This window comes from Amblyomma americanum, chromosome 3, assembly GCF_052857255.1.
Source record: "Amblyomma americanum isolate KBUSLIRL-KWMA chromosome 3, ASM5285725v1, whole genome shotgun sequence".
In the NCBI taxonomy this organism is placed as follows: Eukaryota; Metazoa; Arthropoda; class Arachnida; order Ixodida; family Ixodidae; genus Amblyomma; species Amblyomma americanum.
This window is the reverse complement of record NC_135499.1, coordinates 145,582,932-145,597,892: the sequence shown is the minus strand read 5'-3', so window position 1 is coordinate 145,597,892 and position 14,961 is coordinate 145,582,932. Positions and strand designations below refer to the sequence as shown.

The 14,961-nt window shown below is 44.7% G+C and overlaps 3 protein-coding genes across 6 annotated transcripts in view; 2 read left to right on the top strand and 1 right to left on the bottom strand.

The window, feature by feature from the left end:
• LOC144125084 (uncharacterized) overlaps positions 1-14,961 on the top strand; it is a 139,195-nt gene that overhangs the window by 32,728 nt on the left and 91,506 nt on the right. The window lies entirely within an intron of this gene.
• wal (electron transfer flavoprotein subunit alpha wal) lies at positions 5,043-12,142 on the bottom strand. Its single transcript, XM_077658136.1, has 9 exons — positions 11,934-12,142; positions 11,445-11,597; positions 10,815-10,896; positions 10,370-10,452; positions 10,143-10,242; positions 9,459-9,569; positions 8,752-8,856; positions 8,413-8,564; positions 5,043-5,736 (listed from the first exon to the last, which is right to left on the bottom strand). Exons 1-9 carry the CDS (start codon positions 11,973-11,975, stop codon positions 5,542-5,544), a joined length of 1,023 nt encoding a protein of 340 aa, XP_077514262.1. The 5' UTR covers positions 11,976-12,142; the 3' UTR covers positions 5,043-5,541.
• On the top strand, positions 12,316-13,715 carry LOC144125072 (uncharacterized). The gene has a single exon (XM_077658137.1). The coding sequence runs from the start codon at positions 12,745-12,747 to the stop codon at positions 13,504-13,506; it is 762 nt and encodes a 253-aa protein (XP_077514263.1). The 5' UTR covers positions 12,316-12,744; the 3' UTR covers positions 13,507-13,715.

Below are 14,961 nucleotides of genomic sequence, written 5' to 3'. Positions count from 1 at the left end.
GAAGACTTCGGCTGCTTGGAAAATAACGATGGATGGTTAGTACACGTCGGCATTCATTTCGTGCAGCTTTAAAGGTGTAGGCTACGTATTTTCATGAGTATCCCAGCATGTGGTAGTGGTGCACAAGGCATGGAAATTCTGCTGCTAAGACAGTCCAGCACAGGTTGCTAATGTGGCTAGTGCCACTTACTTGCAGAGGCTTTCAAGAGAGATTCCAGTTGGAATCACCAAATTTGGGGGGCCGCCAGTCTCGAATTGAGTGAGAAAGTCCTGCTGTTTATGTGGTAGTTCCGACATTTAGCAATTCATCAACATACTGGATGTTTCAGCGAACGCTTTCAAAAATTTCAAAAGCAGGCTTTCTGGGGTAAAAATATGGCTTTTGCGACATAATATTACCAGTGTTGGCAGACACCAGAAAACCGGTGAATCATCTTATGTAGTAAGGTGGTCAACTAATTTTTAATAATTAACTTTTTAACTAGGAGAGTTAGGCATCTAGTTACAATTAGAGATTTGCAGCCGGTCGTTAGTAACAGCCATATCAGTTTTTATAAATTTTGAAAACGCGGTTACCCTTGGCTTTGTGGCTCGGCAAAACTTGGCTTTTTTGACTAGTTACGTGCACTGGAGTGGTTGCTTTGCCTGCATGCTTTCGAAAGCGCATGCATTTTCGCAAGATGCAGCCAAATTTCGTTGAGCCACAGTGCCAAGGGTAATCGCGTTATCAAAATTTATAAAAACTGATATGGCTGTTACCAACGACCGGCTGCAAATCTCTAATTGCAACTAGACGTCTAACTCTACTAGTTAAACATTTAATTATTAAAAATTAGTTAACCAGCTTACTACTTCAGAGGATTCACCGGTTTTTGGTGTCCGCCAACACTGGTGATACTGTGCCACGAAAGCCATATTATTACCCCAAAAGGCCTACTTTTGAAATTTTTTGAAACTGTTTGCTGAAGCACCCGGTATATTAGCGGCCTTTTCCTGACTAACGTATGCTAGTAGGTAGGAGAGGGATATAGAAACTGCTTATGCTTCGCTGTCACCATCGCCTGGTGCTGCGTCCTCCCTTGCGCCATGTAGAAGAAAGCCATTTCTGTTTTTATTTAATAACATGGGAGGGCACAAGTAAGCCTCACGTTACTCCTTCAAAATAAATTCTTTCTGCTAAACACATTTACAAGCGATGAAACATTTCACAACTAATGATTCCAAAGGAATTACCGAGACTTAGAGGCCCTATTGTAGAATAAGCAGCGCGGTTGCTTATTTGAGATGCCTGTGACTGTTTGTATATGTTGCTTCTTTAGCAGTCTATATGTAACAAACGTTTTTTTTTCTGAAAGAGATACATACATTAAGCGCTAGTACTTTTCATCATACAGAACGGAAGAACTTTCAAGAGTGGCCCACTAGACGTGTTGAAGTGTGGATTCATCCAATGATGAAGAAATAGCACTTATCGTACGTAGATCATCAACAACAACCCAAAGACAAAGCACAAGGCAAAAGAATTGAATTTCTATGGAATATCGTCCACGCTAGCAAATTGAAAACTGCAGGACGATGCAGAGCCGAGTGGTAGCACAACTATGCCGAAGATTAAAAGGCATACAGCTTTCAACCTCGGAAAAGCCGGCCAACTCACCCAACAGTTCATATTTGGACCAAAAAAGTAATCGCGGAACGATGCTTATTATGGATGCTGCACAATACTACTGAACAAGGCAGAAATAATTCATAGGAACCCTCACTCAAAGGAGCACCTTCACTGTACGAATACTTCAAATGATTCTGCATCAACGCAATCTTTGATATAATTGCATCACAAATTTTTAGTTTTTGTAGTAAGTAGATGCCGTAAGCACGAGGCTGGAAATATGGATACTGGCAGTGTGGTTGCCCAGCCTGTTACATGGCATGTCTCAAAGAATCGGTGCTCGTCTTCAACCAACTCAAGAATTCTGGTGACATAGTGTCGCAAACAATGAAAAGATGACAATAGAGGTACAAGCTGTGTGTCATGTCATTCTCGCGAATTCTTGGTAAGAAATGTAGCATCCTATACTCTGCCAAAGGCTAGCGTAGTTTCAAAGCAGTTCATATTTATTGAAATTTTCAAAGAAATCTCAAAAACTAATCATTTCGCACCCCATAAATTCCAAAGATTCCATTTGGAATCATGCAAAAAACTTGTAAGGAACAACGAAACTTTCTGATCTTTTAGAATTATCCTCCCCCTACACATGCTAGTTTCTGGATATCAATTTTTTCTATTGAACATTTTTAATTTGGGCCGGAAAGGGTTAACCTTCCTCTTTCATGTAGACTTGGATAGCCATCTTAAGGATCTTTTGACGGCTCTCTGGGTGTGAGGTGCATAGCAACACTGGTGCAGATCACTACACTTTGCAAAAAAAACGGACTCTTCACCACATTTCTGCAAAAACTTTCATCTGCTCATTTTAGTGAGTGCAGACCCCTTTCCTGAAAAATGGTCATTTTAGACCTCCTGCCTGCTACGCCTGCCATTTAGTGCTAAGTTGCTAGCTGAGGACAAAGCTAAATTGCCGTATCGCCGATTATAAGTCGATGTTCAACTCGTGACCCCCTCTGAACAAAAAAAAAGAAACTTGGGAGACGCTTAAGCTCTGCATTAAGAGTGAAACACGATAGCATTCCCTTGTGAGCTGCCGCGGTGGCTGAGTGGTTATGGCACTCGGCTGCTGGCCTGAAAGACGCGGGTTCGATCCCGGCCGCGGCGGTCGAATTTCGATGAGGCGAAATTATAGAGGCCCTTGTACTGTGCGATGTCAGCGCACATGAAACAACCCCAGGTGGTCAGAATTTCCGAAGCCCTCCACTACGGCGTCCCTCATAGCCTGAGCCGCTTTGGGACGTTAAGCCCCTGTAAACCAAACCAAACCGTTCCCTTGTGGTCGAGCACCCGTCGTTGTAGATGGCACGCCAGCATTCACAGAATGTGCGGACTCAGAAGAAAACCGAGCACTAGTAGACAATACTGGCTCCATCACATGCATGTCAGAAGCAAGCAAGTGCTCACTCCGTAGGCCATCCACATGACAGCATCACTCCGCCGCGCAGGACCTTGAGGTCCCTGTGTGCAAGCGAACCTCATGGAACCTCAAGCGCTTCCTCAAGGACGAATGGTGGCGCCGCACTCATTCACAGCACTCCTGATTGCCTCTGTGAGAAGTGGAAAGCTTGTGCAAGGTTTTTCCCTCATGAATGACGCAAAGAAGTTGTGGCAGCAGACATGTCTAGCAGAGTCAGCCTTAGACTGGCGACGGCGATGACGGCTTTCCTGCCTCATGAGCTCCTTAACGCTCTCGCATTAAAAATTTGGACTCCAAATGTAGGTCAGTACTTCCTCACTCTACAGATCTAGCTCACCAGCAAGGTTTTCAGAAGACTTGAGTCATGCAATGAAACATTTGTCAATGAGGTATCTCTTATGACTCGTCATCGCTTGTGAGGAGAACACTGTTGCATTCATGGCCATCTTGTGAGCTACTGCTGCTGTTGGTCTGCGGAAGCGGTGCCGAAATGCCGCATATGGAAAACTCTGCACAGACAATGTCGCTTGGCAGCAGGCGCTCCTGAGAGTGCGCACAGCGTCTTAACTATTTGCCAAATTCGCTGAGTACGTCACCCCTGCAGGAGCTCTTCCCAAAGGTAAACAAGCTGCGATGTTATCGGGGTGCTGCATCCTGGCGTGCTGCCAAGGTGTGCGCTGCAGATGGCTTGAAACTGAGGAATGCGCTACGAAAAGCCAACATTAAAAAAAGTAAATGCTCAACAGCAGAAGTGGAGTGGGCTCATTACACAAGTAAATACGTACTTTTGACCCCCATGTAGGTCGACCTTATGGCTCCGCGTAAAGGTCGACTCAGATTAGACTCCAAAATTTGGATGGTCATTCTTCAAAAAAAAAAAAAGAAGAAATCTTGACTTATCGGCAATATACGGTAACCACATTTCAATCAGGACAACCCAAGCAAACTTGGAGCCCTCCATTATGCCTCTTGTCGAAGCCTACGTTAGAGCTACACGACATAAATGCCCACTTGCAGGACTGCCTTATCAACCATCTTATTAGCACTGGTCCTTGCAAGTGCCCATGGGTAGCAGATAAATCTGTATGAACGAAGCAGCCTGCAAAATGTCTGCACGAAAGGCTAAGTGCCAGCCATATGGGGCGTGCAGTGTGTAGGCATATTTTATAGACATCCTGCCTAAACTTCCTAATGCACTGATAAGGAAACTGCGAGTAGCTCCATGGGCAGAGAGTAAGAGATAAAGGAAGCTTTCTGCCAGTGTCGGAGAAGTGTAGAGTAGAATGCCACTTTGAGAAAAGGTCGTCCAGCTTTGTGTATGCTGTTGCAAGAGATCAGCGAACATGTGCATATCGCAAAAAACAGCGCGAACAAACGGGGACTAGACGAGGAATACACAGGAACACAGCGCTTGTTCCTGTGTATTCCTCGTCTAGTCCCCGTTTGTTCGCGCTGTTTTTTGCATTATGTATCACCAACTCGCCCGCTTATCTATCATGTGCATATCGCCCCTTTTGGAGTAGCAGCGAGGTTTTCTAGGTGGAGGCCAAGTACTCTCAGTTCCTTTGTTCAAGAAAGGGGTTTGCACTGATGAAATGAAAGGCACTACCAATAGCGCAGACTTAAAATCTCCCTTTATGTGCACGTCGCAGATTACACGCTTTTGTACTGGCAAATGCAGTTGGTGACACATTGTGCCGATATGTTTGCCAATGCTTGTGGAGTCTGAGCCACTGCCTGGAAGAGCAGAACCAGATGCAACTGATCTGGCGTGCAATAGTTGCGCTGCTGTTTAGGAGGTAGCAACATCTGTGCATTCATTGCCTTTTCTCAGCATAAATTTTTTACATCCAGGGGAGTTCAGTTTCTCGTCCCAAATGCATCATCCTCATGGCCTTGGGCAAGGATGCAGTAACATGATGTTCCAGCCACATAAAAGAAAGTACACAAGTCCAGTGAAGTTATTACAAAAAAAAAATTTATTGTGAAAAGGGAAACTTGACTCTTAAACAGCACTTTTTCATCGAATGGTACTGTGAAAAAGTGCTTTTTCTTTACACTGCCTGTGACATAGTTTATTTCGGCATGTAGCGAATAGTAACAGTAAATGCAAGTCGGCAAACGTAATGTACAGCAACCAGACTAAAGCAATATCACATTGGCCTACTTTCTGCTGTAGGATCCATATTCAAATGTCTTAAAACATAGCCAATTTACTAGCCAACTCTCATGTATGGCATTTTGTTAGGTAACATATTTTATAGGAGGGAGTGAGCTGGAGATGTGTTTTTAGAATTTCTCTCTCGTGGTCCCTTCTGTACAACCCCATATGTTGCCTAATAATCTGCCATGACACGCTGGTCCAAAATGAAGCTCCTGCAGACAGGCTTTTATGAAAGCTGCGCTCCCAGTCGATACATAAAATATTGCATTTATTAGTGAAAGTACCCCACTATCACTTGGTGATGTAATTGTCTATTTTGCTGAGCATCTCGGGGACAGCCTTGAAGAGGTCTGCAACAAGGCCAAGGTCAGCAACTTGAAAAATGGGTGCTTCAGGGTCCTTGTTTATGGCTACAATGGTCTTGGAGTCCTTCATTCCGGCAAGATGTTGAATGGCACCAGAGATGCCCACTGCTACATACAGCTCCTGCAGTTACAGAAACAATATTCAGGTTGACCAACTGATGTGATGGGATGGACGACTGCACATGGTTACAGGCAGCAGTTTTGTGGATTTGTTTCCCAGACCATTAACAAAGATCTGGTGTGCAAAGATGCTATTTTTTTTTTGGCTGAAGAACTTGCAGTTAACAACAAATAGTCTTCACATCATAGCAGTTAGATTTACGATATCAACCGAAATAATTGAGGGTGAAATAATTCTGCCAGGGGCACAGTTATATCATCCCCAATTCTCTTGTGCCGCCGCCACGTTGGCTCAGTGGTTATGGTGCCCGACTGCCGACCCGTGCAAAAACCAGTGCAAAAATTAAACGCTGCCGTCTTTATTAAGAGGGTGGAAGGCGTGCGATGTTTTTAACCTTGATAAGTCCGGGCTATTTTTCAAAACGCTACGCTCCCGACAAAATGTTTGCCTTTGCTAACCAAGGCTGCAGCACAGGCAAAAAGCCCAAAGAAAGCCTTACAGCTATGTTATGTACTAACATGGATGGAAGTGAAAAAGAAAGAATTTTAGCCATTGGTAAGTCTAAGAAACCACGCTGTTTAGAGAATTACTCCATCAATGTGGAGTACACAGCTAATAAAGCTGCATGGATGACGGCCAGATCTTCAACAAATGGCTGACAAGCTTTGATGAGAAGATGGCCAGGAAAAACAGGAGAATTCTGATGTTTTTGTACAGCTGTTGTGCACATGTGAAACCACTACCATTGAAAGCTGTTCAGCTTAAGTATTTCCCTCCACTTCTCTGCTACAGCCTTTAGACCAGGGGATCATAAGAGCTGTGAAATCCAAGTACAGAGGGCGGCTTGTTGAACGACTGCTCTTTGACATGGTGCAGAAGCGAGAAATGACCGTCAACATGAGGACAGCAAATGAAATGCTTACTGCCGCTTGAAGCAACATTGAGGGCAGCACAGTAAGAGGGTGCTTTCGAAAAGCTGGTTTTTTTGTCTGCAGCATGAAGAGGAAATTGATGAAAACATGCAATGTGCAGGACCTGAGGAGCCAGAAACCCGGCCAGTCATTGAGAGTGATTGAAGGGTATGGCACATTTCTAAGCTTTGTTGAAGCAGAGGACAAGATTCCTCTTGCGGAAGACTTTTCTGATGAAAACATTATCAGAATGGTGCAGGAAGAGGACCAAGAAAACAGTGCAGTGGATGAGTCCAGCACTGACTTCTGGTGAGGTGATGACAGCACTTGGGCAAGCGCACTGACATACACAGCTTCGGCCAAGTGAGCATGAAGCTCTTGGCCTTGTCACCAAGCTGGAAGAAGCTCTGCTGAAAAACATGTTAATGTAGCCATGAAACAGACCAACATGTAGAACTATTTCACCCGCACAGTAGAGTGAGAAAGTTGTTGTTGAGAGAACATGAACTGTGTTCAATGTGTGGCTGTGACAACAGCATAAAAACAAATGACATAATAAACCTTTTGAAGCAAGCTGTAGCCTTCTTTTGTGTTTCTTTGGGTCGTAGGGTGCGTACTTTGAAATAAGGGCTGATCAGATAATGAAAACATGGTACCCTGCTTATAAGAGAAACACTGCTCCTCAATACGTGTCTCTTATAAAGGGGTTCAACTAAAAAGTCTTTTCTGTGATGCGTAGCACAAAACAAACTCTTCCTATTCTCTACCATAGCACACACAGGTCAAGCAACATACAAAATTACTGCCACATTGTGCTTAGTCTAGCCAATTACATCACTCCCGCAGGATTACATACATTTATGTATTTTTAAAGCCAGGGGATAGGGCTTGTGCAGCAGAATGTCGATAATACGAATTTCGGGACGTTACGAATTCATAATATTCCCTGGCCAGTATGTGTTGTGTGCAATCCACATAAATTTGGATGTTGCAAACAACCCTCCACCTCACTGCAGATGACACAAAAGCGTGAGCCACTACCACACTCTCGAGAACCAATTACTTGTTGCCCGATACATCACCGCGCTGCGAGCAGTGGCGTGTGTGGCCGTGTACTGCTTTTACTGCTGTATAATATGAATGAAAGTGTGCCCTTGCTAAGTTAAGTGAAAAATCATGTTCCATTTCCACCTTGTCGCATTTTTGAAACTTGTATAACGCCTTTTAAAATTTACTTGTATTCTGCTGAATCTCTCTTGCTAACTATTATATAACGTTTCTCTTCAATCGTTGTTTTTTTATTTATTTAAAATACCTTACAGGCCCCATGGGGGCATTGTGTAAGGGGGGTTACAGAGTAAGCAGCCTTCTAAAGTGGTATACAAAAGATACACCTCAATACAGGGCTCATCAACATTACTACCAAGATAAAAACATGAAACATAATGCTTTCTGAATTCATGTGTATACTGCCCCACTCACATAATGCTCTTATGTAAAATGAGCCTGTGAGTAACTTGAATAAATAAAAATAAAAAAGTAAACCCCATCAGCCGACAATAGATCTGCATAAATTCTGCACACTAATTTGTTCGTTTTGGATGATACAAACATTTTTTCGCGATCCCGTGAAATTTGTATGATCGAGATTCCAATGTATAGGACTTTAGGCCAACTTACATTTTTGGACAATTTTTGCACGGTGAAACACCTCTGAACTTGCTATTTCCTAAATTGCTCAGTTCAGGCACAAATGTCAACTCACAGGAGCCACGATCTTGCCCGTCTGTCCAACCTGCAGGTCATTAGGCACAAAGCCAGCATCCACGGCTGCTCTGGAAGCACCGACAGCAGCTCCTATCTTGTCAGCCAGATCATAAAGCATCTTGAAGTTTTCTCCACTCTTCATTCCTCGTCCTGGACAAGAGGGTTACACCACAATAAGTAGGAAAATAATGAAAGAGGGCAGGTAGCAGCTGCGCATGTTATAAGTCCTCTATCCAGCTTCATCACAACTGCATAATGCATGGTGTAACATCTAGCATTACACAGTCAAAATCAACAGCAGAAAAAAAATGTATAATGAATATTGCAATAGTCTGACCTCCAGAGATGACCTTCTTGGCACTTGTCAGCTCCGGCCGTTCACTTTTGCTGAGTTCCTGTCCTTCAAATGATGATTTGCTGGTGTCAAACTCTGCTGTTGGCGCTGCATGATAAAACCACAATGGTGGCATCATTAAGAATAATGCAATGTCCATGAAAAAAGTTCCATGCATGCAGCTGTCCAGAAGCAAAGGTGCGTGTGCATGAAAACAGAGGACTGATGATACAGTCTCTCCCTACAGGTTAACAAGATCCAAAAGGTCAACTCTTTCTGTTGTGTTGCAAATTTCCTATGCCCTACCATGAGGATCATGAGGTTGTGAATGATGTCACTGAGCTAACAAATAAGTAAGCCTCCACTAAGCAGTGAAATAATTTTTAGTGCTTAGAAAGCCGCACTCCCCAGGTTTCAGCAGTGTGCGTCTGTGTGTAAGTGTGTGTGAAGCCTCGGAGTAGCAAGTGCAAATTGAGGGAGTTATGTGCCTTTCCTTTCCTTAAAGCCGATTTCTGGGGAAAGATATCTGGGAAGATATCTGGGGAAAGGAAAGGCCCACAACCAGCTCCCTGAGTCAGTGGACACCTCAATCGCTCTGTGAGGTATGTGGAGGTGATGCCCACCTGCAAAAAACTGTGCTTTCACACAACATTTCATGCTTATGAATGCTAAACTTTCAGCCATTTTTGTGCACCTCAGCTCACACTTACCATTTTCTGAAGAGACACCTGAGCCACCTACACCAACAGCATCAAAGCATGTTCCTCGCACAAGCAGCACTTTTACAGGGTCCTTTGCCTTGATTGTCTGGATGGCATTCCCTGCAAATAAACTTGCACGTCAAAATGGACACCGATAACAAATAGATGTTGGCCTGTATTGATGGGGCACCGGGTTCCAGTCATAGAGAGACCACCCTCACTGAAAATGAAGCTTTTATAAGCTAGAAAAGACAAAAAAATTATTTACGGGTGTCGCCAAGAGCAGCCAATTTCACAAGTAAAATGCGTGTGTCAACACCGATTTTTGGGTGCAGATCCCAGAGGCTATGCTATGCATGCATTCACTTCAAAATGGTGGCAACCCGTCCTTTTCAATACAGACATTAAAGGACGTCACAAGTTTGAATCAACTGGCGGGAAGATATTTAAATCCAATTTTCTCGGTGACAAAATGCATATTTTGGCGGCAAACAACGATCAACGTAGCCAGAAGGAGGCAGAGAATCAATTTTTACTAAGAAAAACAATTGAATGGAGTTGTCTTCAATGCTTGTTTATGTGACTTTACCAAATGGACTTGAAGAGGGTTTGTGTTTGGACAGTCGGAACAGTCTGGGTTACTGCACATTGGCAGTAGATGACATCGGCCCAGAGAAACAATGAAAAACATACCTGCATAGATGGAACGAACGAAGGTGTCGGGAGACTTAATGTCGAGCACATCAGAAACTGGAGACACATCCAACTTGGAAGCTACCCTGGGCAGCAGACCCTGCAATAAGATTTGAGCAAGAACTACTGATCAGCACGGTGGTTACACACTCCTAGCCTAGCAATAGCCATCCACCATTTACATTGTTCAGAACAAACGCATTGCAAAATAGAAGGGAAGAACCTGCCTTTGCAAAGGCGGTTGATGCGCCAACCAAATGGGTGAAGTTGAACTGCTTGCACGTAGCCAGGACCACAGGCGCAAGACGTTCTGCATGTAGCCGTAATTTTGTGCAAGTCGTGTGAGCACTGAAATTACATACAGCCACATAATTCATCAAACACATGATGGCACACCAGACCAAAGCAACCTGCTGTGCTCTGCTATCGGCACAAGGTACGGGGTAACTTACAAAGCATACCATGCCTGCCTTACATCAACTTGGCTTACCATATACCAAAGATTACTTCTGAAGCTTCGCAAAATGCATGTGGCTGGTCAGAAACACTGCTTGCCAATCACAAAGTGCCAAACAGTTTTCAAGACAAATGTTCACTTAACTGCAACACACTTTCTACAATCACACTTGTCCAACGGCTCTTCAAGGCTATGAAAAGCGATTCTCTGCTAACCTGGTAAGAGGCCTTCAAAAGCAGCATTATCAGCCAAGAGAAGTTTCTGAAGCCCTTCTGCTTTGCCGACTTCAGCTGCCACCTGCGGTGCATAGCCATTCCTTTAATACATCACTGTTCATTCCAGAGCAGCAAAGTTTTGGAGAGGTTGTTACAGGTGTTGCAAAGCAAAAGTAGCAATTAAAGGCAGCAGAAAAATAAAATACGCCAAACAAACCATGAAGCTGCACGTGGATCTGAGAAAAGCAATATGACAAAGCCAGTGCATACAGTGCTTATATAACAGTCCCGGTGGAGGTTAACGGATCCGCTAAATTAAAATGCCCATAGTGAAAGCTCTGCTAGAACTCTTCATGATGAATGCTTTGCTGGCTGCAAGCAGTCATGTGTACAGGAAACAAAGTTTGAGCATTCAATCAATGATTCCTCCATAATTATGTGCGGTAAGCACACTTTTTCCAGTTTTTGAACTAGTTTTCTTCTTCGCGTATAATATCAAAAAGTCGTTTTCAACTTACGTAAAGAAATAAACAAAAAAATGTTTGTGCGTATGTGCAAACTTGATATGGACCTACACATGTATGGATGTCAAAGTTTTAATATTCACCGTGGACAGAATTCGATACGTACTCCGGATACATCCTTGCCAATGACAAGGCACGCAACCTCGCCACCGATCTTTCTGGCCGCGGATATGGCGTTTAATGTTGACGGCAGCATTTGGCCTCCACTGTGGTCCGCGATCACGAGCGTGCTGTTGTGTCGGCACGCTGCAGAAACGGCCTGCACAGTGCGAGAAAGGAAGCAGTCAGTATACTTGTAGGACGTCTCCGAAGTACAAGTGCATAGTTTTCCGCCGGCGTTAGAAAGCCAGTGTCAGCGAGCCTGAAATCTTCACAAGCTCAACGTTACATGCACCGAAAGTGCGTTGACTGCGCGCTGAAAGCAAAGTCATTCAGAAGTTCCTCAGTATGAGAATTATTAAACGCTGACGCCAAACTACAGTCGCTCACGTGCTTTTTTTTTTTGTTCATATGTTTATCTACGCGTACGCTATCCACTCCTGGCGGTCAGCAAGTCGACCTCTAAAGAAATCGGAATCGATGTTTCCATGTTTACCTGAAAGAGGCACCTCCTGTGGAAATGCCTGATCGACAACATCGTCCTTCTTGTTTAGTCTACGGCGGGCAGCTTGTAATCACGTCCACAGTTTAGCCGACACCAGACACGCCAGAAGCGCAAAACCCGTAGTCAGGCAGCGTGCCTTGCGGCCTTGGGATACTCCGAGTGTTGGAGCTGGCTGGATGGATAATCGCTCTGGCCTCGCCACATCAACAGCAGCATATCGACAAGGACATCTGTTGAAACCGACAGTAGTCAAATCCAATCCAATCCAAGCTGTAAGTTGTTTTGTTTTTTTTCTATGGTCATAAATGCCGGTTTATAAAAACTAATAAAGTGAAAGACGACCAAAGCACTCAAAGGCCGTGCTTTTGTTTTCTGTTTCAGACGTGCGAAGCAGCGGCTGTCTGAGTGCCGTTCGGCATTTTGCCTGGCAAAGGCCCATCTGAGCATGGAAATACGGAACGGAAGCGCGCGTCCGTACTCGCGCTTTCGAGTGCACTGTTTACTAAATACAGTTTGTGTGTGACGCCGGTATGACGCTGATGACGGCAGAGGTCGGTGGTCGATAGATGGAAACCGCGCGACGCGATTCGCGCCTAGCTGGCTATGCCAGGCTCTGCTTGGCTGCGCTGACGAGCAACCCGAGCCGATTTTGTAGCGGCGCGTTTGACGTGGCTGGGGCGCTGGGGCTGCTCGCGTGTAGTCTGCTGCGTTTGCTCGACGTTTCATCACCTCTGGTTGTGCCGTGCCGCCGTTTGCAAACGTCGTTAGCATTTTGTATCGTGAAAGCCTAACGCCCGACGAAATGGCCAGGCTCCCGGCAACAGTCTTTCTCTTTGACGTGGACGGAACATTGACGAAGAGCCGGCAAGTGATCACCAGCGAAATGTCCGAGTTTCTGCGAAGACTAAAACAAGACGTCGCTGTAGCACTTGTCGGAGGCTCGGATCTGGTGAAGATAGAAGAGCAAATGGGTGGTCCCCAAGCAGTAGCTGAATTTGACTACGTGTTTGCTGAAAACGGATTGGTCGCTCACAAGGCAGGTAAGCTGATTAGCCAGCAGAGCCTGTTGAATTTCATGGGAGAGGAGAAACTGCAGAAGCTGATCAACTTCTGTCTTCGCTACGTGGCCGACTTGACTCTGCCTCAGAAGCGTGGAACATTTGTCGAGTTTCGTTCCGGCATGCTCAACGTGTCACCGATTGGTCGCAACTGCAGCCTTAGCGAACGCAACGCCTTCGAAGCCTACGACAAACAGCATGGCATAAGAGCAGCCTTTGTAAAGGCCCTGCGCGAGAAGTTTGCAGACTACGATTTGCAGTACTCCATTGGGGGACAGATCAGCTTCGACGTTTTCCCACGTGGGTGGGATAAGACATACTGCCTTGACCAACTTGTTCGAGATGGGTACAAGAACATACATTTCTTTGGTGACAAAACAGCTGAAGGCGGCAACGATTATGAAGTTTATCAGGACTCTAGAACAGTGGGGCATTCTGTGAAGTCGCCTCAAGACACCGTTGTGGAAGCACAAAAAGCATTATCTTCGCTGAAAAGTTCTCAGTAGGTGGCTAAACTCTGTGCTGAAGAGGGTGAAAATAGAAGTTATCCCAGATTTCGACTGCCTTGACGTTGTAGTGTACTTGATCACTTGTTTTACAACCTCGGCGGAATTGTTCCTAATCATTTATCTCGTAGCCGCTGCCACTTAAGTTGGGTGAAAGTTTCAGAAATGGAAGTTTGTAATTTTTTGTAATAAATATGGTTGCGCTTCGATTTTTGTGACCTTCTTTTAATCAGCGATGTAATACGTGCACATTGTAAGTAGCGTCTCGCTGCAATAACTGCCTTTCGTTGCTACGGAGCATATAAGCATAAACTTGCTGAAAAGTAAGTCGTTGCAGAACCGCTACGGCGTCATATATCTGTTTGTAGCGTTTTTAAGCCAAATGCAAGCTGCGCGCCCGTCAGCTGGCTGAAACAGGAAACAAATCGAGCAACGCTGTACACTGATCATCATCATCATCGTCTTCTATTCACAAATAATTTCTCTTCTCTCACACAAGCGTTTCGGTGCAGGCGGGCTGGAAACGCTGATTGGTCAAACAAAATGTGACGTCACGTCTAAAACGTCACGTGACGTCATGGCCACGTGACTTTTAATGACGTCGTGTCCGGTTGGGAAGAGACATATTTTCCCTAGGTTTTTCTCGGAATTCCCCACGTTTTTGACAGCGCGCGCGGGTTCAAAAAGCGCACCTGATGCGCCGCGCTTTCACACACTGCATGCGCGTTTCTATATTTTTATTATATATGATATCCTTGAACTGCTGGTGTATTATTTTAGTGCGCTCGAACGGCGCGCTTCGTTGTGCATTTATTATAATCGCCACTGCCTGGCGGACCCGATACAGCTTTTGCAGACCTGAGAGGTTAAACACGTACTATCCATGCAAAGCCACGCAAATGCGCCTGCAGGTGACCACGCCCGTCTATCAGCGTTCCGTCGAGTGCCTGCATTTACAATCGAGTGCTGTAGGACTATGAACCTGACCTAGAGCATACATATTATAATTTTTCCTTGTATTCTATATTCTCTACATGCAGGAGACTACACTCATAGCTTTCGTTAGTGCAGAAATTTCGTACAACCGTGTCAAAATTTGGCGGTCCGGTTTTGTTCTACACGACGTTTTGGAGGAGAAAAGCATTGGGTCTTTGAAGGACGACAGTCTATATAAACTCCTATTCACTGTGTCGTCGTACCTATCGTAATTAATGACGACATATAAAGGCTTTTGATACAACTCTCGTGATTTAAAACAAAACTGTTCGTTTCACTAACCCGCGAAAAAATATTGCGCGCAATCATTCGCCACAGCCCGTTGCTGCGTAATTTTTGTTTTGTGCGGATTTTCTTTTATAATATGACAGCTGCACGCGATAGCTTATATATATAGTTGCGCAGCCGACCACTGCAGGTACCAGTAAACACGTACCCCGTTTAGAATGAATTTAAAAA

Excerpts from the sequence above, each read along its gene's own strand:
- wal (XM_077658136.1), bottom strand. The coding sequence starts at position 11,975 with ATGTTGTCGATCAGGCATTTCCACAGGAGGTGCCTCTTTCAG. Across the intron at positions 10,897-11,444 it reads TTGGCAAGGATGTATCCGGA|GTGGCAGCTGAAGTCGGCAA; the intron begins GTACGTATCGAA and ends TATGCACCGCAG. Across the intron at positions 10,453-10,814 it reads TTTTGAAGGCCTCTTACCAG|AACGTCTTGCGCCTGTGGTC; the intron begins GTTAGCAGAGAA and ends GGCTACATGCAG.
- LOC144125072 (XM_077658137.1), top strand. The coding sequence starts at position 12,745 with ATGGCCAGGCTCCCGGCAACAGTCTTTCTCTTTGACGTGGACGGAACA.